This window comes from Cydia strobilella, chromosome 1 (assembly GCF_947568885.1).
Source record: "Cydia strobilella chromosome 1, ilCydStro3.1, whole genome shotgun sequence".
NCBI classification, from domain to species: Eukaryota; Metazoa; Arthropoda; class Insecta; order Lepidoptera; family Tortricidae; genus Cydia; species Cydia strobilella.
This window is the reverse complement of record NC_086041.1, coordinates 30,539,441-30,564,993: the sequence shown is the minus strand read 5'-3', so window position 1 is coordinate 30,564,993 and position 25,553 is coordinate 30,539,441. Positions and strand designations below refer to the sequence as shown.

The 25,553-nt window shown below is 38.2% G+C and overlaps 1 protein-coding gene across 1 annotated transcript in view; it reads right to left on the bottom strand.

The window, feature by feature from the left end:
* LOC134747897 (uncharacterized) overlaps nt 1–25,286 on the bottom strand; it is a 53,033-nt gene extending 27,747 nt beyond the window's left edge. Inside the window, exons 1-2 of the mRNA XM_063682577.1 lie at nt 25,247–25,286; nt 23,859–24,067 (exon numbers count right to left, since the gene is read on the bottom strand). Of these exons, the coding sequence (XP_063538647.1) occupies nt 23,859–24,067; nt 25,247–25,286 (249 nt within the window). The remainder of the gene's footprint in view (nt 1–23,858; nt 24,068–25,246) is intronic.
* Nucleotides 25,287–25,553: the final 267 nt, after the last annotated feature.

Here is a 25,553-nt window from a genome sequence, read left to right as displayed (position 1 = left end):
GTTTCTATTGCTACTTAATATGGTATGACCAAGCAAATCGGAGAGCCTATAGGTATAATCTATCGTTTATTTTAATACATTTAATGCTTATATTCTATTGCTGCTTAAAATCAACCAAGCAAATCTGAGAGTAATACCGACAAAAATGAAACTCGAAATTTCGTTATTGCGTCTCCATTGCTATTGAATATTCGAGCAGCGGCAGAGAGGCAGATAGATTTCGATTTTTGTTTTTCGCGGTATGGCCTAGATGATCAAGAATTTGCCTCGATGTAGTATTATCCACGGTTGTGTATTTCTCTGAAGTTCAATAATTCTAGACACTCCATATTATATTATATATTAGATAGTATTATTACTTATATATTTTTTATGTAATAGGAAGCAAACGAGCAGACGAGCCGCCTGATGAGAAGCAGCATGAACATAAGCAACATCAGAGGAGCCACTTATGCGTAACGTTGCCAACCTTTGAGAACCCTAAATACCCGTACGAGTATATAGGTATACTCATAAAGTCATAATACATACCCACACAAAATATTTTATTATGTTTTGAATACAATACTATATTTATATTTAGGTTGTGGTCTAAAGGTAAAGTCCAGATGGAAACTGCAGCAGCATTACTGTTGCGACATTACTGCTACGGCCTAGACACGTGCGACGTATCTGTCAATATGCTCGATAAATTAGTGACGTTCGCCGCCGCATCCCTCACTCATTTTATGAAGAAAAAATTACATTTTATGATAGTTATGATAATTTCATGTTTGACGTTTAAAATAACACTTGCACTGCGTGTGCTATCAAAATCGTTGCAGACTTGTCTTGGTCCAACTATAGTTAGTTATTGAATGGACGGTGCTAAAAGCGGGACCGTATTACTAGAACTCTGCTGTCTGTCTATCTGTCTGTCTGTCTGTCTGTCCGTCTGTCACCAGACTGTATCTCATGAACCGTGATAGCTAGAGAGTTGAAATTTTCACAAATGATATATTTCTGTTGCCGCTGTAACAACAAATACTAAAAACAAAATAAAATAAATATTTAAGTGGGGCTCCCATACAACAAACGTGATTATTTTTGCCGTTTTTGCGTAATGGTACGGAACCCTTCGTGCGAGAGTCCGACTCCCACTTGGCCGGTTTTTTAATTAACACGAATAGTTGTGCTAAATAATTCAACTATGTGAGTTATTGTAGAAGACCAGAAACCTTTTTCAAGACTCAGGTTTTCGCGGTATGGTGCCAGGGCGGGCGGGAAATTACCTCGCCCACACAATTACCGCCCTGGGCCGCCTTTTAGGTGTGTTCATTATTACGTACACTCCGATACAATATTATGTTCGTCTTGCAGGCATTTTTACCTGCTGTGCTCCGTAATTTAGGAATAACACAGAACAGGTCCTAGTTGCACCAACTAGACCTGAGGGACCAATCAATGAAATGAATCATCAAACTTCTCACACAAAATTTTGCAAACGTTTTAAAGATGGACGGTTTAATGCAACCGACTCCATACTTTGTGCTGTGTATCGTAATTTTAAGTATAGAGCTCTATTTTTACAGAATTCAAAATGTTCATGTTGTGTTTGTTCTTCCAAATTATAAATCCAATATAAAAATTAATTTAAATTTAGTAAATTGACGAAGCCTGTTTCAGATTTTACCGTTGTATTGTTTTGTGACGACGCCTGTAGCTGATAGCGAGTTTGTCTTTACCTGACGAAACCTGCATAAGTTGCGGATATAAAACTTAGAAATCACGTGTAATTCAATCAAATTTTCTGCGTAATACGCCATTTAGTAATATACTTGCAACTTGTTTCATACATTTATTTCGCGGTTAATACGCTTTCCGGTTTGAAACGCGTTTCTGGCGTAGTCTTTTCAGAATATTCTTAAGCGGGTTTTACTGTAGTTAGATAAATATTTCAGGACACAACCCTATTCAACTATCTCTCTATCCCCTACTGTTTTTTTATACGTCAACTTTCACAATATGCGCTGCACGTCCGACCACGTAAACACACGGCCGGATTCCATAATAAACCGATGGAGCCCCGTGATCATAACAGCGGAATTATTGCCTACGTTAGGATATGAGGAGTTTAATGTTCTCAACAAAAACCAAGGTTTAAAACAACGTGAACTCCGCGCGACTAAGGTTCTTAATACGAAAGCTTAAGGTCAAATTGTAACCTCAGTGATTCGTTGTGACTGAATTAAAGACAAAGTACCGACAGTTATGTTGAACGACGCGGCGTTACAGCAGCTTTTTACGGTGTCGTTTACAAAATTACTAAGGAAAACATCCTTAACTATAAGTACCTATTGTGGGGGTAGGAAAGACTGACCCACACTGATTATGGTGGAGCCAAAACCATCCTACCTTTTTTTCTTTGTTTTGCTTTTAGAAATTTGTTGCATAATAATAGCATATATTAAAATGCATAAAATAAGCAAATTAGTCAAATATATACATATATTGCAATGACCAAATCAAAACGATAACTTATATATACTGCGCGATTTTGAAAAATGGCGCAGAAGCTGACAAAAATAATATACACACATTATCGTAGAAAAATAATACTGGGTAGCAAGCAAAATCCCACTACATACCTAATTTAATTGTTTCCGGGGTCAACTCCCACCATAACCAACTCCATCTTATCGAATAAATATTTATCATATGTATTAATAGCAATGATTATTGATTCCGCCGTATTTGCTTATTCCTTTCTTCTTATCTTAGACTTCTTAGAGCTTTCCCGCTGTTATTAACTCCTTCACAACCAACTAAAAGAATATGGTCACGCTCAAATATATTTTTTTTGCTTTATTTTTAGAAATGTAAAAACGATTATTCGGTAAGTATACTGTTTGTATGCACCTGCATATTAAAAATTTAAGTGCGATTACCTGCATATTATGTCATAGTTAGTATCATATGTCAGTCATAATATGATTTACAGCTTTTTACAGTAGAAAAACAGAGAATTCAGTTTAGTAATTTTTGTACAACTAAAATATTCTAGTTCGAATATTAATTAAAATAACGTATATCTGGGTATGCTGAAAGTCTTATCCGCTGCTACTTGCATTGGCACAAACTTTTTGAAAATCGATTTTGTTTTCGCGTTCTAACCCAAAGGAAAAATTAGGCCTTGTTGGAATTAGTTCGATTTCTCACAATAATTTTCCATCAAATGATTTTTGCAATATAAGTTCCGAGAAACATTTTGCTTCAAGCTAGGATTAAGGATTTTCTCACGTTAGACCGGGCCGGAGCTTCCGGCGCTTCGTTTTCTATGGAAAGTATCACGTGATCACCTGTCAGAGCGCCAGAAGCTCCGGCCCGGACACGGCCCGTTCTAACGTGAGTCATCCTTTAACTGCAAAACTTAGGGTTTACCTACACAGCACATTTTTACACAACACCTATCTGATATACAATGTATACGTACGCTCTATTTACAAACAATCCTTCCTAATTGTACCGTCTATTGTGTACAATAAAATTAAAGTGCAACAACCGGGACACTTTCATCAGAATAATTTTTAAAATAATATATTAACCCAACCGAATTCGCTCACGTACTTTATTGATTATCATGAATCAACGGAGCTTAACAAAATAGGGCGTTCTGAAGATAAAAGAGGACATTACCGTAAACAGAAACAAACTGTTCCGTTCGATTCCGGAACATGGCTGCTGCTCACTGACCGGAATAATTCATTCCGGAATTTTAAAATATCCCTAAGTTCACGATTCTCTGCGGGCGGGGCGCTCGTATTATACGGTCAACTAAATTGAATTCTGTGCAACTTCCTTAAAACCATGCGAATATAAAGAATACGACATCGATTTGATATTGGTATGGGTGACAATATTGAAAGCTCCGTAATGATTATTGATTGTGTATTCTCAAAAAATCATCAGGTAGGAACATGATTTTTTGAGAATACACTATGTATTATGCAAAATATTTATCAGTACGGTTAGTAGTGTATTTTTAAGGAGTCTGGACCACTGTCGCTTAAGTCGTTTTTAGCGGCGTACCCATACTAATATGGTTCTAAACGACCTAAGCGCCAATTTAAATGGGTGTTCATTTTTATAACAGTAGGTATAAATGTTTTATACGGGGTTTGGACCATTATAGGTATAAATGTTTTGTAGGCACTTCTGCGGTTGTTCATATCAGTCCTAACCGCAGCGTAGTTCGATATTGTGAAATATTTGTTATCTAATGGGACCGTTTATTGTTCTATTTGTAACGAATATGTTTTAATAAATTATTAATTGTCTTCACAATTTCATAGACCAGCAACGAGTGTCAACGTTTATATTAAATTCAATACAAAAATGGATTACGCAATTGCGCTTTGCATAAAGTTGTGGTTTAACAATGAGGGAATTACATACAATTTTAAATGTAGCGGAGATAAGAGTGAGGATAATCTTCTATTCATCTCAAGCGTTGAGGCGCTCGCTCCTGACATCGATATTAATAAATGGGGTGCTGCGCGAAAGGAGCTGAAAAAGGTCCTTAAGGAGCAGCTGACGGAACATTCGACGGTGGCGTTACATTCGGATTTCCATGCGGAAGGGATCCTGCAGGAGATTCTAACCAGGCACAAAATTAGAACATTCCTCGCTGTTCCATGCAAACAAAGGATGATAATATGGAAAGAAGGCACTATGTGGTTCATGGAGTTGAAGAATCCCTTAATAGGCAAGAAGTTGTATGTGTTTATAGATTTGTAATGTACGCGTGTCTGTGTAAATAAAATAAAAGAGTAAGAGTTTTTAGCCATTATTTATTTTATAATGCCCCCCAATGCTAGGTTTTGACACCATCATCTAAGATAAATCGCTTTTCATCTCTACCGCAGAGATTTTTTTTTCCTTTTAATTTGGGCGAACATGTTATGCTTATCACTAATTATAACTACACCACTCTAACCACAGGTTAGAGCTGATAAGGGTTTCTATGCTAAAATAACAAGGTCATTTTTTTTTTCTTGCGCAATAATTTATTTAAAAAAAAAACCACAACCATTTCCTCACTGGAAAAAGTAGGTATTACATAGAACGTTAGCAGCATAACACTTTATTTCTGAGTCAACAATATCATTTATATTGCATAATCCATGTATAATGTTGCGAGCCTCTTGAACGTTGGTGGGACGATGTGCCTTGAAATGCTTCTTAAAGAAGTTGAGGCGGTTCTCATAGGTCGACTTTAGCTTGTTCAAGTATTCAATTCTAGCGTTAATACACTCCATAACGCATTCAATGTGACGCCATTCCACATTATTTATTACCAGAGGGTTGTGTGAGTTAAATGCTGTTTCCACATCAACGAGGAAAAGTACTGGTGGAGAGACGCATACTTGAAGACGATGACACTGAAGCAGCTGCGGTGACACACTTAATGGGTTTTGATAAAACTCTCCAATGAGGGCAGCTTTCTTCGCAAACATCGCTTTCCATTCTTCACATGTGAGTTCGTGTTCTCCATTTAAACTCACGTAGGTTTGTAAGCTGATTTTAGCTTCAATAAATTGCAGCTTTAAATACACATGGATGTTTTTAATTAGAGTAGGATAGCTTTTCACCGCTAGATTGTAAACACTCTTACTCAGCTCACACTGACCGCCGCCGCCGCCGCCGTTCTCATTGTCGGTGAAATCAATCGATGGTGTGTAAGAAGGTAAATTAATATTAGAATTATTCATAATTATTATTTAGTTTTCAAATTTCAAACACGTTTACATTTGAGGATGGTTAGCGGTGGAGTGCAATGTATGTATGTGTGTGTATGTGAGTGTATATATATATATATATTTTTTTTTTACTGTATAATTTTACGTGTGGTACTTGTGAGAGCGTTGTACTCAAATAGCGCATCGTTTATAATAAGACAGTATGCTGTGGTGTTGGCGGGAATGTTCTCTTTAAACTCCATTTCCAATTTAATATCGATGGCTCCCGAGTTGAAGCTGTCACACTGTCTTGACGTGTCAATGACTATTAATGGAGATTGCGTCTTGTAATGAGGATAATTTACTTGAGGGCTGGTATGATCACGGTTGTAGTATGATCGTTGGAAATTGGTAAATGCATCATATAAGAGTGCATAGTTATTGGTTTTAAATTCAGCCGAAAAGGGATCGTATGGATAATACTGAGCGTTCAAATACGCCCTGCAATTGATAAGATTACAATGGTCGAATATGCTCATATCTTCGGTCTTGTTGTTCCTACGTGCCGTTTGGAAACCGACAATGAGATAGCGAGGCTTCTCCAGCTGAGTGCTAGTCTTGATGCACCAAATATGACGTTCTGAGGCAGGTAGTATGGGATATTCATACAGTTCCCACGTGCGGAACGCTATCTGAACCGGTATGCTCCCCTCGGCGTACGACATTAAGCGCAGTTTCTCTTTATCGGACACTTTTATGACTGGCATCCTCCATACAATACGAGTGATTTCAATGGTACCATTTGGAACCGGCGGTTTCGGTACCTTATCGGGATCAACGGGTGCTAAATCTAAACAGTTTACATCTGTACTGGCGCGGTTTAATATCAACTCGTGTTTCCCATTAATTATAACCTTCTTATAATCCTCGGCGAAGCCCAAGAAATGAGATAGCGGTATAGTTAAAGTAAACTTATCATGTATCTTTTTGGCACCAACTTCCCATCCCGCTGTCTGAAGACTATGCTCCATTTCCTTGGTGTACGAGACTAGTCCCTTAATAGTGGATGTGATACCGCAGTTTTTCGCTCGATCAATCTCCACACCATTTAATTCATAACGGATGTCTTGAAATAAAAATGCAACACCATTGTTAGTCAGTAGACACCCTTTCTCCACTGTGCCTTCCACCAATATTTGACTCTGACTCGGTAGTAGGATTAGATCTTGACGGTTGATACATATGTGGATGTTATCATTATTTTTGAAAGAGTCATTATACGGAGTGTAGGGGTGAAATTCTATACTTTCTATGGAGTCATCAAATGACACCTGCTCACCAATGTCTAAGATAGATGACGAGGACATACTTTAAAACCGATACTCTGTAAAAATGTGCTGTTTTCTCTAGTCAATTTCTTTGGTTGTTGTTGTTGTATTAGTGACGGCTGCTGCTGTCTTAGAGGAGGAGTAGTAGTAGTAGTACTTTTCACGTCGAGAGCAAGACCTCGACTGATAGTGTAGGGGTTGTAACCTGTGATTTTATTATTATTATTATGAATAATCATTTTACTTTTTACGAATATGCAAACGAAGTGAGATGTTTTCACCTCGGAAATTCACTGTATCACCAGACTCGTTTACTATGCGCACTTCAATGTTTTGCAGGTTGGTGTTACTCTTCTTGACAGGTAAATAGATAATATTAGATGGTTGTTCAATTATTTGATAACCGGGTGGGACGTCAGGTGAAAACTCATGTATTACATGCGAGGGCTTGTTGTTTACGAATGAGCCCTCCACAATATTACACTCTATTCTTATAGTGTTTGTTATGAGTATGTTGATCGATTCGTCTGACCAATGCACTGTTTTAGCTTTCAGCGTTTTTTGTGAATAACCAAAGAGTGATCCGATAGTGTTTGGTTTGTTAAAGTGAATATCCAACTTTGGTGAGTACATCATACACTTGGAGGTGTTGCTGTTTACAGAGATATCAATCAATTTTTCAGCGTCACCATTAGCCAGCTTAATCATTTCACGATTCAAGTGATTTATTATATCATTGAGCTCATACGAACCTTCTGGAATTGTAATAATTTTATCTCCATAATGAAACAGGTTATTGGTCTGATCAACATTTGGAATAGAGTTGAAAGTCTTAAAGTACACTAGCGCGCACTCATAAAAACCATCACTGTCCAATTCTAGAGCCGGTTGAAAGTCTACATTCAAAATGGACTCATTACCGTTTAGACTTATTGTGAATGAGGTTAATGATGTCATAGCGAGCGACCCTTAGGTGATGATGATAATAATGGTTGTGTGTCGATGGTGGTGGTGGTGGTGGTGGTGGTGGTGGTGGTGGTGGTAATGGTGGTTTACGGGCAACGATCTTAGTAAGAATGAAACCACACGTGTAATGCTTTTGTTATTTATTTAAAACAAGCGTTTAGCGTACTTATATAGGAATTCCAAGCATAAATGTCCACAGTTTACAGTATTAAATTTCTGTAATCGATTGTAATTATACTCTACTTGCATGTTGAGAGCAGCGGTAGAATTGTTAATATAATCAATAAACTCCCTAGGAGGTCTCAAATCACCGAAGCTGTCAAAATACAAGCAATAACCACCCTTCTTGGCATAAGCACACCAATGTGTACCCTCTCCCCGTTCTGTGTCTAAATTAATAATACCAGTTTCATAGTAGTGTGGTTTCGTTGGAAGATTATCTCGCATGAAAACACCTCTAAAGTACGGGATTTTCTCTCTATGAACGCATCTTACTATATCCAGGTCGGTGAGGGCTTTACCTATTGGCGGTAAATTTAATTTCTTGTTTTTTTTTTTTTTTTTGCTGCTGCTGCTGTTGCTGCTGCTGGTGGTGGTGGTGTGATGTAGAGTCCCATACCGCGTTTATAAGGTGCTAAATATAAACCTTTGCCAATAATCTTACTGCCGCCACCGCCGCCGCCGCCGTCGCTATTATTATTATTTTTATTCTTCTTCACCATTTCGTAGATATTTTTAGCAGCGGTGGTGACTCCACCGGCTAAAGTTCCCGCGGCTGCTAAAGCGCTCAGTAGCGGTATCAAAGGTAGGAAGCCACCACTCTTTGGTATTGGGATGATTCGTTGTTTACGTTGTTGTTTTACAATTTTCCCTTTAATGCATTGTTTTGCAGCTTTCACGCCCACTTTGAGCAGTGTAGTAGTAGTAGGAGTGGTAGTTGGTTTCTTTTTTGCAATTTGTTTTTTAACCGCATCGCGGCTTGCCTTTATAACTTTCGAAATTGGAACCACACCACCACCACCACCCATTCCGCGTTTAACTTTAAATCTCATAATCTTATCTACCACCAAAGAAGCTATTCGTTCACCTATAGAGCCGTTAGTAGCGCTCAAGCGGTGTCTAGCAGCTTCAGCCAATCGCAGATCTGCTCGATGGCGTCCCTCCAATGTTTTATCACGTGAGTAGGCAATATCATGTAATTTACAAGCTTCGTCGAGCGGGTTCACGCCCGGAACGTTGTGAGCCAATCTCTCCTTTAATCTTGTACCGGGACCGCAATAATTGTAACCGGGTATGTGAGCTTCGAATGGTAGATTATTAATTAAGCTATTAATAATACCACCACCACTGCTGTTGTTGTTGTGACGAGATATTGTTGCAGCTCGATGGCTCGACGTCCGTCTTCGCTGTTTGAAATTATGATTAACACTAACCCCACCGGTGTGTGTTATCATATTAAGTATCTATAATCGACTGTGTGTGCATGCGATATGTTCTCACATATATTTTAATTACAGCATTCACAATAAAAAAAAAACACTCACAGATCACTCTCATTGCATCTATAATACTCGTGTCCATCTCCGTCTCCGTCTCTAGCTCCATCTCTAGCTCCGTCTCCGTCTCCGTCTCCGTCTCTAGATCTATCTCTAGCTCCGGCACCGTCTCCGTCTCCGTCTCTAGATCTATCTCTAGCTCCGGCACCGTCTCCGTCTCCGTCTCTAGCTCTATCTCTAGCTCCGGCACCGTCTCCGTCTCTAGCTCCGGCTCCCGCTTCGACTCCCACTCCGACTGCTGATGCCGCTGCTTATGTCCCTCATTTCTCGATTCTCGATGATGATGATGATGATTGATATCAGCAGGTGGTGGTGGTGGTGGTGGTGATGGTGGTGGTGGTTCAATCATCACCATCATGTTGAACATCTCATACAAAGATTCTTGTGATGGGGATGATGATGATGATGATGATGATGTTGACATATTTGTAAGTATATATATAAATACGCGTCCTAACGATTCAATAGATCACAATAAAATGAAACTTAAAAAACAAAACACGTCGCTTACGGTTAAAGATTGGACTACATCAGACGATTATGTCAAACTATGTAGAAATCAATCTACAACAGCAGCTTTAACTCGCGTCTTCAAACACGGATCATTGTTGGCGAACAATATTAGATGTCTCATCTGTGGACCCTCCAACTGTGGTAAGACTAATGTCCTGTTGTCTCTACTTTTAGATCCGAACGGTATAAAGTTTCATAATGTTTATCTTTATTCGAAATCATTAAACCAACCGAAATACAAGTTTCTGAGTAAAGTTTTAAAGCGAGCTGGTGACATACCGTTTCACACGTACAACGATAAGAGTCAGGTTGTCCCACCGGCGGATGCCTCAGAAGACAGCGTCATTGTGTTTGATGATGTAGCTTTGGAAGATCAAGATGCAATCCGTCAGTACTTCGCCATGGGACGTCATCGTTGGTTAGATTGTTTCTACTTATGCCAAACATATAGTAGGATACCTAAACAATTGGTACGTGATAATGCCAATCTTATATTGCTATTCAAACAGGACGAGTTGAATTTAAAACATGCCTATGATGATCACGTGAACACTGATATGAGTTGGGAAAAGTTTAAGGAAGTTTGTCGTGAGTGTTGGGAGAAAAAATACACTTTTTTAACAATCGACAAGGAGAGAGACATTAATAAGGGTAGATATCGTAAAGGATTTGACGTTTTCATTATTGTATAAAGTTAAGTACCATCTGCGGTTTATTATCACTTTTATGTTGTCAGCTACTGAGGAACAACCTCTTTTTTTTATTATTATTACTATTATTTACATACCTATCAACATAGTACAATAACAACAACAACAACAACAACAGCAGCAGCAACAACAGCACATGCACTAAATAGAAAATATGTTTGGTAATAAAAAGTTGAAACGGAAACTCGTAGATTCCATTGAGAGTGTAAAGAAAAAAGTAAAGGCATTGCGAGCAGATAAGTCATCTCTCGACACATCACTGGCACAAACCTTTGAACCAATTACAAAACCGCTCAATGTTTTAATGACTAAAGCGTTAGAATCTAAAGGAGACAATGAGAATGCTAAACCAGCGGTATTCATGAATAACTCTCCTCCCCCTAGTCCTCCCTTGATCAAAATTAAAAAAAATAAAAATAACACCTCTACACCATTACCAACGTCACAATCGCGTAAAAGGAAATATTGGACTAAAACAGAAGAAGAAGAACCCCATAGAAAACAGATTAAGCGGAATGAAAATCTTCAAACAAAAATACAACAGTTGGATTATGATGATGATGACGATGATGATGATGATGATGATGATGATGATGATGATGATGACGAGGAAACTATGAAGTCGGCTCTTGGGAGTAATGATGATGATGATGAGATTAATCATAGCAGTGTATTAAATCAAAGCGATTATCAAAAATATCTCAAACACTTTTCTAAAACATTGAAAATACCATTCGGTGTTTATCTCGAAGGAAACAAAATGTATATTGGAGATAGTCAAATTAAAATAATCAATGATTCGATACATATCAAAGATTCAACCTTTAAACTGACGCCTGGTCTAAGTGAACTCATCTTTCAAAAAATACCAAACAGGGATATCATTTCGAAAGACGATGTAAAGGATTATAATGAGATTTTAGACATCACAAACGCTCACCGTAGAGGATTCACACCAAGCGGTCAACTGAGCGGTGATAAAAGTTTAAAGTATAAACTTTTCATTAAACATTCGCAAGAATCTAAGCGACACAAAGAAGGTGGATGTTTGAACCCTCGTAGAAGAGATACATTGACTACTAAAACGTTTTATCCAAAAACTGATTATGTCTATTGGGATGATCCGAACGAACTGGTTAGCCGTTTACAGCTTTTGATTGCATCACAGAGTGCCGGTAACACCTCCCACGCTAACGAGATAAATGCAATAGTTGAGGAACTGACTGAGGGTGGTATAATATTAAAGTAAGAAACAGGATCCGGGGGGAAACAGACCCTCTTATTGTCCCGTTAGGAAACCTGTTCATCGGATCGGTTATCTGATTTAAGTACATCAGTTATCTGTTCATATAGATTAGGTACTCTATCTGATCTGTATAAATGCGTTGACGGTTTCCTCCATTATTCACTTACACAATGCCTCTTAACAAGTTTGGACAACACTTGGGCAGCAGCAGCAGCAGCAGCAGCAGTGCAACTCGCGACAAATTTAAAGTGGAAAAGGATTTAGTAATTTTTGAAAACAGACGGTTGGGTGGAGTCCAAAAAGCAATATATAAAACGGATGCTATTAACAAAGCTCAGTTTGATGAACAAATAATACTATTACTTGGAAAGATAAAGGGCCACAGCGCTGATATAAGAGATTTACGAGCAAAGCTTGAAAAGTTATCAGCTAGAATTTCTACACCTGCAAAACCAACGTCATCATCATCATCATCATCATCATCAACCATACCAACAAAACTTATTACGCCTAAAAAGGATGAGTAAAGCTCAAGTTGTGAATGAGATACACAAGTATGCGAGAAAAACATTTCCACGTCGCCGTTTCATTCAGAGAGGGCTCGATGATACATGGCAGATTGACTTGATTGATATGCAAAAGTACTCGAAATCTAATAACAACTACAAATACATTTTAGTGTGTATTGATACCTTCTCAAAATATGCTTGGTTGCAACCGCTTAAATCCAAGAGCGCTGAAGATGTTACAAAGGCAATGCGTAAAATTTTAAGTGGAAATGAGAGAAATCCTAAAAATATTCAATCCGATGATGGAAAAGAATTTTTCAATGTCAAGTTTCAATCGCTTATGACGCATTATAATATTAATCACTACTCTACATTTAGCGTTATGAAAGCTTCCATAGTGGAGAGACTAATTAGAACCTTAAAACATTGGATTTGGAAACAGTTTAGCTTGAATGGTTCGTACAAATGGATACAACTGATAAAGGACGTCGAACATTTTTACAATAATAAACCGCATCGCACTATCAGCATGGCGCCAGCAAGCGTGAATAAAAATAACTCTTATCAGTTGTTACATAACGCGTACAATAACATTAAAATAAAACCAAAGGCCAAGTTTAAGGTCAATGACTCCGTGAGAATTAGTAAATATAAATCAACTTTCGCTAAAGGCTACACCGGTAACTGGACTACGGAAATATTTAAAGTAATCAAAGTGCAAAATACTAACCCAGTGACGTATTTACTTAAAGACGCTCATAGTCAACCTATTTCTGGATGTTTTTATGAGCAAGAATTGCAAAAAACTAAACATAGCGATATTTATCTAGTGGAAAAAGTTTTGAAACGACGTGGGAATAGAGTGTATGTAAAATGGCTTGGATTAAATGAAAAAAGTTGGATAGCTAAAGATAATATTGTTTAACTAATTTTTTTTTTTTTTTAATTAATAAACTCACATGATGGGAATTAATTTGGTTTTATTCATTAAAACATCCCTTTTTTATTCTGTAAATATAAGATTTATTATATAAGAGACAAGAGAGAATACATAAATGATTACAATTACAAAGGTACACTCGCAAAGGCAGCAGCAGCATCAGCAATTATCTAGAATGTTAATCAACATCATCAAGATCATCATCATCATCATCATCATCACCATCGGGTGATGCTATAATGTGTGGTCCAATCACACAAAATATCACATTGAGTAAACAATTCAACGATTTCATATTATACACCACGCGCGAAAACAGTTCCGCTTCTACGCAACTCAATAACAGAATCCAATCTTTATAATTTATATTCGGATCTCCCACCATCCCTCCCAATGCCTCATTTATATCATCCCACATAACGGACATCAGGTAAACGTGAGTATCATCATGGTATCCATCAATATATAGCCGCTTCAATAATCTCGATACATCTGATGCAAAAGTACTGAACGGCATCCGTAGGCGCCATCTGCATATCACCATATTTTTACGGAATGCATGTAACCATTTTTCTTTATTCTTTTGTTCGTATGATCTCTTCTGTAAGGGGGTATCGCTCTCATAAGCAGGTTCATTACAGTAGAGCGGGTACATTTCGGGCGGGGGAACATTTTCCCGGTTCTCGACATTTTCTTGCGGAGGTGCTGGTGCTGCTGCTGCTGCTGCTGATGTTGATGCTGCCGATTGTGGATGTTGCTGCTGCTGCTGCTGCTCTGGAGAGATGTGACTCTGAGAGCTACGTTCGTTGCCGGTGGCACCCACGTTAACTGTTGGAAGGGGAAAATAAAATATTATTATTTTTATTATATTTTGCTATACCTACTTTCCAAAAAAACTCTTCATTTAAAACTGAAAATACTCTTAAAATGTTGACATAGAACAAGGTTAAAAAGTAGGTAAACAGACATTTTAATGTTTTCTTTTTTTTTCTGTTTAAGGTTCATACTGTTAAAAAAAAAATTATATATAAAGAAACAAAAATCTTACATATAAGATAATAAGATGATGATGATGATGGCGAGGAATCCATTTTCTATATTAATATGATTATGTTAACTCGAGCAATCTGAAAAAAAAAATAAAAAAATAAAGGACAAATTACTTACAAATTAATTCTCACTGCAAAACTCGATCAACCATGTCTTATTTTTAGGACCCATGCACACTACTGACATATACCCCTTCTTCAACTCTTGGATAGCATCATCCTGTAAGTCGTTGAACCTACAAGGTAGAGTTAAATGCCCTGATTCTAACACCACTATTGTCTGCATTTTCTTGGCGTCAAAATGCGATGATTTTTTGTAACAATCTAACACACGGTAGGGTTGTTTTACCACCAAATTTTGGGGTTTAATCCAAGTCGTGATATCACTGCCGCGTTCGTTCAAAAGATTTAAATAATTATTAGACATAATTAAAGAAGAAGTTAATTTTTATGTGCTCACCAATGTGTCAGTAGGGGTATAACCAATTGAATGTGTTTTTACTATGAGCGAATGTGCTTTATATAGTAAAAAAATGATGGGAACCAGGATATATGCGGTTTAAGACCGGAAACCCTCCTCAAGTGTAAGATAAAGAGCTGTTATCGAAACATATGCGGTCTACAATTCTATCAAAAATATTAATATAACATTTTAAGTAGAAACAAAATATGATTAATGTACCTTGGTGTGAATTTCATTATTCTCTCCGTGCAGCAGGTTTAGATGGTAGGCGATCTTTACAGTAGAGATCTGCATTAGGATCCGATGTTAAAATAGACATTTCTTCATCAGCCCACCTTCGCATGTGCTCTAACATATACTCATACTGCCGACAGTCTTCACTTAATACTATAGGCTTGCTTGTGGTTGCGGCCGTTGTTGTTGTTGTTGTTGTTGTTGTTGTTGTAGGCGATGACTTAGGTCTTGTCGGGGTTTTATTGTTAGTGCTGGCTGTGGTAGCAGCCATTAGTTTAGGCGTGGTAACGCTTAAAAAAGTGCTTGAACCCGTTTTCTTTTTCATTACTCGAACAGTCATCTCTATTCCATCACCATCTTGAATTACTTGATAGTATTCGTTTTCTGTCCATGATTGTTTAACACTAGTTTCACGTCTTACTCGTCTCTTATGTGCAATAGAAGATGAAGTATTCTCTATCGGCTCTTTTATAACCTCCATTTTAAATATTATCATATTACCATCATTACATAATGGTATGTCTACAATTTGATTATGTCGCACAATTTTTGACTCGGTTTTTGATGTAATTGTTGTTCCCCTTTCTCCCATAAAAAACTTTACATACCATTCAAACGAAGCCGCATTGGAAGATGTATTTTCTTCGAACACAATAGCCCTTTTGATATTCCACGCGCCCGCAGCACATGATGGGAAGTAAAAATCTTCCTTGTACGGTGATAAAGTAACATTTCTATCGTGATTATCATATACTGCATGTAATTGCAGCATAACGGTTACGTGTAAAAAATTGGAAATGAACATTATGTAATCCGTATTGTATTGAAATAGTGCATCTCTTCAGAGCTCCTAATTCAAACTGAGCTTTGGTTATTTTATTAAAACCTAGATCAAATTGCATATAACAGTCATAAACCTTGATCTACCGGATACACCCACATTTAACTGTAATGCAGTAGATGCAGTAAACAATTTAGATGGGTATTGATGGTTTTTACGAATAACATTACCGAGTCTACCATTTCACACATCAAACAGCAACAATGTAGTCCAGGAACTGATAAGAGAATAGGCCAAAAAATCATTCCCACGCTTTATTTCATTAAAACAACTATTTATTTAAGTAACCATTATTTACCACACCGCAAAGATAAAATAATATCGAAACATGAAATGATATGAGCAACCGCAGGAGTGCCTGCAAAACATTTATACCTATAATGGTCCAAACCCCGTATAAAACATTTATACCTACTGTTATAAAAATGAACACCCATTTAAATTGGCGCTTAGGTCGTTTAGAACCATATTAGTATGGGTACGCCGCTAAAAACGACTTAAGCGACAGTGGTCCAGACTCCTTAAAAATACACTACTACGGTTTTTACTCACTATTATTTTTAGTCGCTTTTGGCGACATGTTTCGGATTCTTTGGGAATCCATCCTCAGGCACGAGTGTCCGCGGCGGTTGTTCGTCGTGCACGAATAGTGAGTAAAATCCGTACTGATAAATATTTTGAAATATGTCTCACGATAGTTTAAGTGCGATGTATTATGCAGTTTTCTAATATTATACATAATATAATAATAATATAATTACTTTTTGTTTACCTATCCCGTAACGGTGCTTACGTACGTCAACATAAACTACTTAGTTTTTTTCCATCGACTGGACTTTCGAAAAACTGGAATGGAATCGCATTAAGGTCAACGCCATCAGTTTAATAAAAAAAAAAGAATTAAGGTTTTTTGCGCGTTATGCTTTACTCAAATCGAGTCACAATAAAATGCCCAGAAAAAGGGAAGTAAAAAGTTATAAGACGACATTAAGGATCGCAGCAGCTTGAATGTGCAAATCTTAAGAAATATTGTATGCATTTCTTACTTTTGAAACCACCAGCTAAAATACGGTTTAAGGAAATCTTTTCATGAAGTAGGTAGATTTAGACCAAGAAAAGTCTGCAACGATTTTGATAGCATACACAGTGCAAGTGTTATTTATACGTCATAATTTCATGTTTGACGTTTAAATTAACACTTGCACTGCGTGTGCTATCAAAATCGTTGCATACTTGTCTTGGTCTAACTATAGTTAGTTATTGAATGGACGTGCTTGATGCGATCGGTATTGTAAACTTTATTATTATAAACATAGCGAATTACTTTGGTTATACAGTTTTCGACGTATTTATTCAGTTATTACAGTTTTTATACATCAAGAGGCGATGTTTCGAGCTACCGTGCATCTTAAGGGGTCCACTGATTATCAGTCCGCCGGACGATATCGGCCTGTCAGTTGTTCGGAACTGTCAATGTTTTGTTCTAACTGACAGGCAAATATCGTCCGGCGGACTGATAGTCAGTGGGCCCCTTTAGTATAAAATGAAATATGCAGCGTCGCCGTCGTTGTGCGCATATATTGATTAAAACATGTTTTTTGACTGATATGTGGAATAAGGTTTCATGGCTTTATTATTCTAAGGGCCGATTCAGACGGACTGCAAACCGACTGCAATTTGTATGGAAATTGCACGCAGACTGCACGCCAATTGCAACGTCGGCCTGGGAAAAAATATATGAAAAAACGGCCAAGTGCGAGTCGGACTCGCGCACCGAGGGTTCCGTACTTTTTAGTATTCGTTGTTATAGCGGCAACAGAAATACCTACATCATCTAAGAAAATTTCAACTGATATGACGGTTCATGAAATACAGCCTGGTGACAGACAGACGGACAGACGGACAGCGGAGTCTTAGTAATAGGGTCCCGTTTTTACCCTTTGGGTACAGAACCCTAAAAAATCGTTTAACGAAAACTATAGCGAACATGATCGGTCCAGCCGTTTTTGAGTTACCTACTGCAAAAAGTTTTCTCTTCTTAGTAAGAAAACGTACAAAGCGCTGCCACAGAATATATAATAGTAATAGGTACAGAAGATTCACTCTAACAAAACGCGTCTACTACGCACAAGGCGGCGATGGCACGCGCTTGCACGCGCAGGCGTCCGTTCCGTAGCCGTGCGCGGCAATTACTATGGAAAAACCTCAAAATTGAGGCGGTCGCAGGAAATCGCGGAGTGAGACACGCCTGGCGCTGCGAAGGCGCTCCTATATAGCCTAGTTTAGCCTATTCTGACAGAATGGTAACTACGGAACTTTACACTAGCCCGACATGCTCTTGGCCAATTTTTAGGGTTTCGTACCCAAAGGATAAAAACGGGACCCTATTACTAAGACGTCGCTGTCTGTCTGTCTGTCCGTCTGTCACCAGGCTGTATCTCATGAACCGTGATAGCTAGAGAGTTGAAATTTTCACAGATGATGTATTTCTGTTGCCGCTGCTGCTATAACAACAAATACTAAAAACATAATAAAATTAATATTTGATATATACGTGATTTTTTGCCGTTTTTTTTTTGCGTAATGGTACGGAACTCTGTGCGCGAGTCCGACTCGCACTTGGCCGGTTTTTCTTTAGTATAGGTACTACAATAAAAATCATTAATTTGTTTGCTTAAAAATGGTGACAAAAAACTATGAAGCTAAAGTAATAATATACTGAGCCTGACCTAATTCAAAAATACGACAGGCCGAGTCTCAGTGGATTAAATTGGATTAAAGACTGAAGTGGGTCAACAATAACTATACAAATTAACTCTTAATTGAGCACGTCAACGAAAGGGTAGAATTAGGAAATGACACACAGGTTTAAGAAAAGGAATATATGGATTGACCTAATGTTATGTTAATGCGCATCCTGTGACCGCATCTTCAAGACAAAGTTTGGTTTTGCGAGCCACATTAGGGCATTTCATAATCCAGATAAAAATTGTTAATGGAGTCGCCATTGCCGGATGCGGCAAGGAAGAAGAAGATGTTAACTACTATCATGATTTCAACGATGAAACGGAAATCGGCATGTCATAAATAAAATAAAGAGTTACGATTTTATATTTTTTGTATGTATGTTAGTAGCTAACTAGCAAAGTTGTCATTGCCTGAAAATTTATAAATTTATTTCAATTCATTTCTGTATATATTAACAAAACTATAAATAATAGGGTAGTATTTAGTGTAGTAAGGGTTATGCACTATGTTCCTTCTCATGAAAGTTTGTAACTGATAATAGGTACCTACGCAATAGAAGTCTCTTTCTAAGAAAATAGTTACGGGTACGTGACTCGTGAAAATATTCTTACCTACATTTTTATAAATGTACAAACAACGAACGTTTAGCATGCCTTGAATAAAAATATGACGCTAGTTCTTCAGCGTGCTTGGCATGCTAATATAGTCACGTGCTCTAAGTAAAGGGGCCCACTGACTATCAGTCCGCCGGACGATATCGGCCTGTCAGTTGTTCGGAACTGTCAAATTTTTGTTCTAACTGACAGACCGATATCGTCCGGCCGACTGATTGTTAGTGGGCCCCTAAACAGTATAAATATAATGAGTAGACTTACAGGCCAATTCGAATGTAAAGGGGCCCACTATCAGTCCGCCGGACGATATCGGCCTGTCAATTGTTCGGAACTGTCAAATTTTTGTTCTAACTGACAGGCCGATATCGTCCGGCTGACTGATAGTTAGTGGGCCCCTAAACAGTATAAATATAATGAGTAGACTTACAGGCCAATTCGAATGTAAAGGGGCCCACTATCAGTCCGCCGGACGATATCGGCCTGTCAATTGTTCGGAACTGTCAAATTCTTGTTCTAACTGTCAGGCCGATATCGTCCGGCGGACTGATAGTCAGTGGGCCTGGGACGAGTTGCCCCTGTCGCTCAAACAGTCCCAGACTGTAGCGTCACTCAAGGCTAATCTGAAGAAGCTTTGGCTTTCCAATCAGCGTGATCTGGTTAAGTACTAACCTTTATTTTTATTTTCTTTCACTTGTGATATTTATATATATTATAATATATATTTAGTATTGTATGTATGTATTTTATGTATTTTAATCTTTAGTGTTATTTCTTTTTTTAAATATTAATTTGTACATCCTGTAAGTTTGTCTATCTGACCTGGCTATAGTTTTCCACTCATCTACTCGAAGGTTAGCTGGAAGAGATCCCTTATAGGGATAAGTTCACCTTTGTACTTCCATTACTATAATTTATTTTTGTAAACCTGTGTTGTGTACAATAAAGTGATTACTACTACTACTACTACTACTACTACTACTGCTACTGCTACTGCTACTGCTACTGCTACTGCTACTGCTACTGCTACTGCTACTGCTACTGCTACTGCTACTGCTACTGCTACTGCTACTGCTACTGCTACTGCTACTGCTACTGCTACTGCTACTGCTACTGCTACTGCTACTGCTACTGCTACTGCTACTGCTACTGCTACTGCTACTGCTACTGCTACTGCTACTGCTACTGCTACTGCTACTGCTACTGCTACTGCTACTGCTACTGCTACTGCTACTGCTGCTGCTGCTACTACTACTACTACTACTACTAAACTGACATCAGAATAAAAATTGAATTTGTAATAAAACAATGAACTTATTCCAACATTTACGTTAATAAAAATCATAAAATCCAATGAGTTTTTGAAAGTTAAGTACGAAATGACTTTTTAAATTACCTACCGCAAACTTTTCGGTGAACAAAAACATCGTGGGGAAACCCTGTACCTACATCGGCAAAGAAATTTTAAGATGTATGTGAAGTATCCTACCCACTTTGGGCCACCGTGGGGACTAGTAGCCAAATCCATCTCGAGCGTGAGAGGGGGCCTTTACCCAGCAGTAAGAGGCATGCAATAAATATTTAAGCATATGCATGCTATAATACGTGGGGTACGAGGTTAGCATAGCACACTGCTTTGATTTCATTACTGTGTATCCACTGCAACTCTATGCGGCTCTAAGCGCGATATGTAGGTAATGTATTCACTTTATTTGCCAAACTCAATAAATTGGTCGTTTGAAAGCTACTAAAAGCCGGACTGTAATTTAAGCTTCCGCAGTATAGTTGTTTATTTATAAAGTCTAAATAATCGATTATATCTGTCCGGAAACAAAAGTATTCAATATTGTTTTGGAAATTACATCCAAAGCTATGAATATATATATTTATGATCTTCCCTTAAAAATAACTTATTGCCTATAACTTTTTCTTGGTATACGTTTAAAACAAAAAAAAGGTTTCAAACCCGACTGATATTTATTAATGTATTTTAATGTTGTTACCTCAAAACTCCGTCATTTATAACAGAGGTATTTATGCATCCTCAGGTGGTCCCATTTTTTATCACCATAACACGTGAAAGGGCACCGGTCCATGGGGAAAGCCATTTAGTAGGTACAGAATAAATGTGTTATTAAATAACATATTTTACATTCAAAACCAGCAGGTATCATTTTGCCTATAACAGCGTTTTCCCAATTGTACCCTAGATGAGCACATGACTGTTCTACCTTTTTCATTCTGTAAATTTACGTATGCCTTACGTTAGTTTTTCGAACACAATTGCAACTTACAGGGAAAACTAGACCTTCTTGGGATCCTTTGCCTGAAAGTTATTTATTGGCACGCACATATCAAATTATTTATTTTTATCAGTAGCTAAGTAACTCATTTGTACCAGGATTCAAACCAAGAAGTATGAAAGTCGCACATCTCCATAAATCCACTACAAGTACCTAACTTTGCCACCACTGGTAGTATAAAACTGAAAAGAAATACTTTTTAATGACATTTAAAAATGCACCGATCTAGCTATCTGACATTGACTGACTCACAAAGCCACGTAACCAATATGTTTCACCAACATTTCACTAGGTGTCGAGCATACGCAATACGCGGGAACTTCGGGAAGTATTTTTCAATACGTATGTATGCTTCATCCATATGAAATGAAGCCGAAGCCCGCCGACCCGAATTTGTTTTGTAAATGTTCCACTACCGTTTTATTTTATGGGATTCGGAAGAATCTATTTCCGTGTCTAATAAATATGAGCGTTAACGTTCAATCTGAACGGTTACGGATAGGGTTTGGGTGAGCCCGAACCCAAGTAGACGGGTGTAAATAATGTGGTCTCATTTATCGTTTTGGTTAATTGTTTTGTACCGTAACTGATACAGGCTGCCTCTGTCTGTGATCTGTCTTGTTTTCAGATAGGTTTACTATGCCTAAATTATTTTAGTACTATAAAGTGTTTACATACACATACTGTCCAATATCCATTCCAGGATGAAAACAGCGGCAGCGCATGATACGTGTTTGATATAATCCTTAAGATGGCTCATGCAGCAGTTGCATTTCAGTCGATACCTTATGATGATGATTTAAACATCGCATTTGTAATTCCCCAAGTCACTTCCGAGTAAAAGGGTGAAACAAACCAAGTCGGAACATCAATCGAAGTAATCAAGCGAGTAATGATTAATTTGGGTTAGCCGTTGATTTATTGTCTCGCCCTTAATTGCGATGAAACACGAAATTATCAGCATGAAACTTACATGTGGTGGAACGATTTATGTGTGCCAAGCACAGATCCCTGTTTACCATTAGACACACCATTATTATATTTAATTTGGGCTTATCACTCATATGAACATTTCTTCATAGTATCCTCCAGCAATAAGTAACTTTGGAGTGTCATTTTACAGCCACTCTCCAAACCCACCTTTTTGTGGTAAAAAAAGCTGGTCTTATATACATAATTATTAGGTAAGCGTGCTCCACCGTAGACTGAATCATCACTTACCATCAGGTGGGATCGTGGTCAAACGCTTGCCTATTCATCATCAAAAAATATATTATCTACTTATCCATATTAAGAAATTTGCCTTTAAAGTACTAAGGCACGAGTATAATCGATGCATCTTACATTATTTTAAACTAGAACAGCCAAAATTTACCCACACAACAGGTTGGTACTTGGTAACCACAGAAACGAATATTAAATACATATAAGTATGACGGAAATTCTGACCGTCTGTCTGATTTTGAAAATTTGTGCGTTCTTATGATAGTTTCGTATACATGCTTTATGATCGTGATCTACCCTGAGGTAATCTATGAATGGCGCACGAATAAAAGAGAAGGTAATGTGTATGTGGCCTGAACCTTTGGCCCCTATACTGTAAATCTTTTATTTTCATTTTTATCACACTATAAATTCAGAGCTACAACCTGTGGTATTTTTGCTTATAATGGCATTGTCCTATACATTACTGAAACTTCACCTTGGTGCTGGGTCACATAAATAAGGGGCGGTGACGCAGCATAAACGCAGCGGGCATGCACACACGCCAGGTATACTTACGGCGGGATTCCACCAGTGTGCGGCACTATGCGGCACAAGCATATTCAGTACAACCATGCTTGTGCCGCACACTGGTGGAATCCCGCCTTTACGTTGAGGACTGTGTGAAGTTAAGCGTAGGGTGGTTTCCGGTCGTGGATGTATTGGAGCGGTCGATCAGGTGAAGCGATGCAGTGCGGAGCGCTAGCTCAAATGTTATGGCGATTTGCGGGAGAGTTGTAAGCGAGGTGAGCCCACAGCGAGTTTGCCGCGGGCGCGCAACGATCTGCACGTAGCTAAGACGCAGTACACACGCAGTGTAAGCGGTGTACAGAGCGTTAGGTAATATGCCGAAATACTTACGTTGAGGACGGCGCCGGGCGTAGTGAAGTTCCGGTACGGCGGCTTTCGGTCCCGGATGTACTGGAAGATCTTGGTCCCGTGCCGCAAGAACACCACCTTGTCGAGCAGGTGCGGCGGCACGTCGTGCACGCAGCGTAACCGCACCGAGCCGCCGCGGGCCGCCCAGCGCTCCATTTGGAGCTCCACGCGGACCTCGGTGTGGCCTCGAGCTGGAACAAGGAATATTTTGGGATATTTAAACAATCTACTTAAAAATAAATAAATATTTAGGGTCAATCTTACACATACTGACCTAGCCCCAAACTAAGCAAAGCTTGTACTAGGCGACAATATACATAGCTAAATAGATAAATACATATTTATATACATAGAAAACACCCATAACTCAGGAACAAATATCCGTGCTCATCACACAAATAAATACCCTTTATTACCCGGATACTACCCTTTATTACGGAACAACTACACTAATATATCTGCTATAGTTGAGTACTGGTAGCGTAGCGGGTTGGATACCCGTGTGCCGCTACGTGGTACGAGTATAGTTTTTAGTTTCAGAACAATTGTTTGTTAGCGAATAAAAACATTTAATATGTTTATGAACATGAAAAATTCCTTGGTGCGTAGCAAACGTTCCAATCGGTAACGCTTCGTAGCGTGCGAAACGCAACTGTCACCTTCGCACTAATATGGAAGAGTGATAGAGAAATGACTACGCTACGCTACGGAGCGTTAACGGTTGGCACGTTGGCTAAGCACCCTGAGGTCCTTCCACCATCCTAATAACCATGGAGACTATATAAAGGAGCCAAATCTCTATGTATGAAAAGTGTCCATCAAAAAACAGTAATTAGGCGGCACCACTATTCACCGATATACTACCAAAAACAACCTACGTAATTTGGTCGGGTTATTTGTTGGTTCATGTTATACTCATGTCCCAGAGCCTAACTAGCGCCACCGGAGAGATTAGGAACTATTATTTAAAGCTGAAAGCGGTCACTTTTGCAACAATTCTGCCATAAGAGATTGGCATCCTTCTATACCATCCATACTAATAACGCTTACCAATTTGTTGACTGCCGTACATTAATCAATTTGAAACCTGGTAGTTCTAACCTCATTTGTGTAATCTTGTGTGTCATTCTTTGGCCTAAAGTCGTTAAAATACAAAAATAAATTTGATCTTGTTTTTAATTTTGATTTTGCGATTTGTGTAAGACAATTTTAATTCTTATAGTTGGTCAAGCAAATCTTGTCAGTAGAAAACGGCGCGAAATTCAAATTTTCTGTAGGACGATAACCCTTCGCGCTTACGTTGTTTTTAAATTTGCCGCCTTTTTCTACTGACAAGATTTGCTTGACTAAAATTTAATGGATTGTATTACTAGTAGATGGGAATGTGGTGTAGGGCGACGTCCTAGGCATAGTCAATATCCAATAAAGTTTTGACATTTTGTCAATTTGACAAGTAAAATTTTAACGAACAAATTTTGAAACCTAGTCGTCAGGAGGTTACCTATGCAGGGTGATTTCTGGGTCGTGATCCGTGATATCGTCCGGCGGACTGATAATCAGTGAGCCCCTTTACTATCATCGACATTAAATAAAATAATGAAAAAGTATTTATCGCAGTCTTATTGTTTTGTTAAGCTATTAAAGAATAGTGGACACTTGACGCGTAGGCTGATCCGC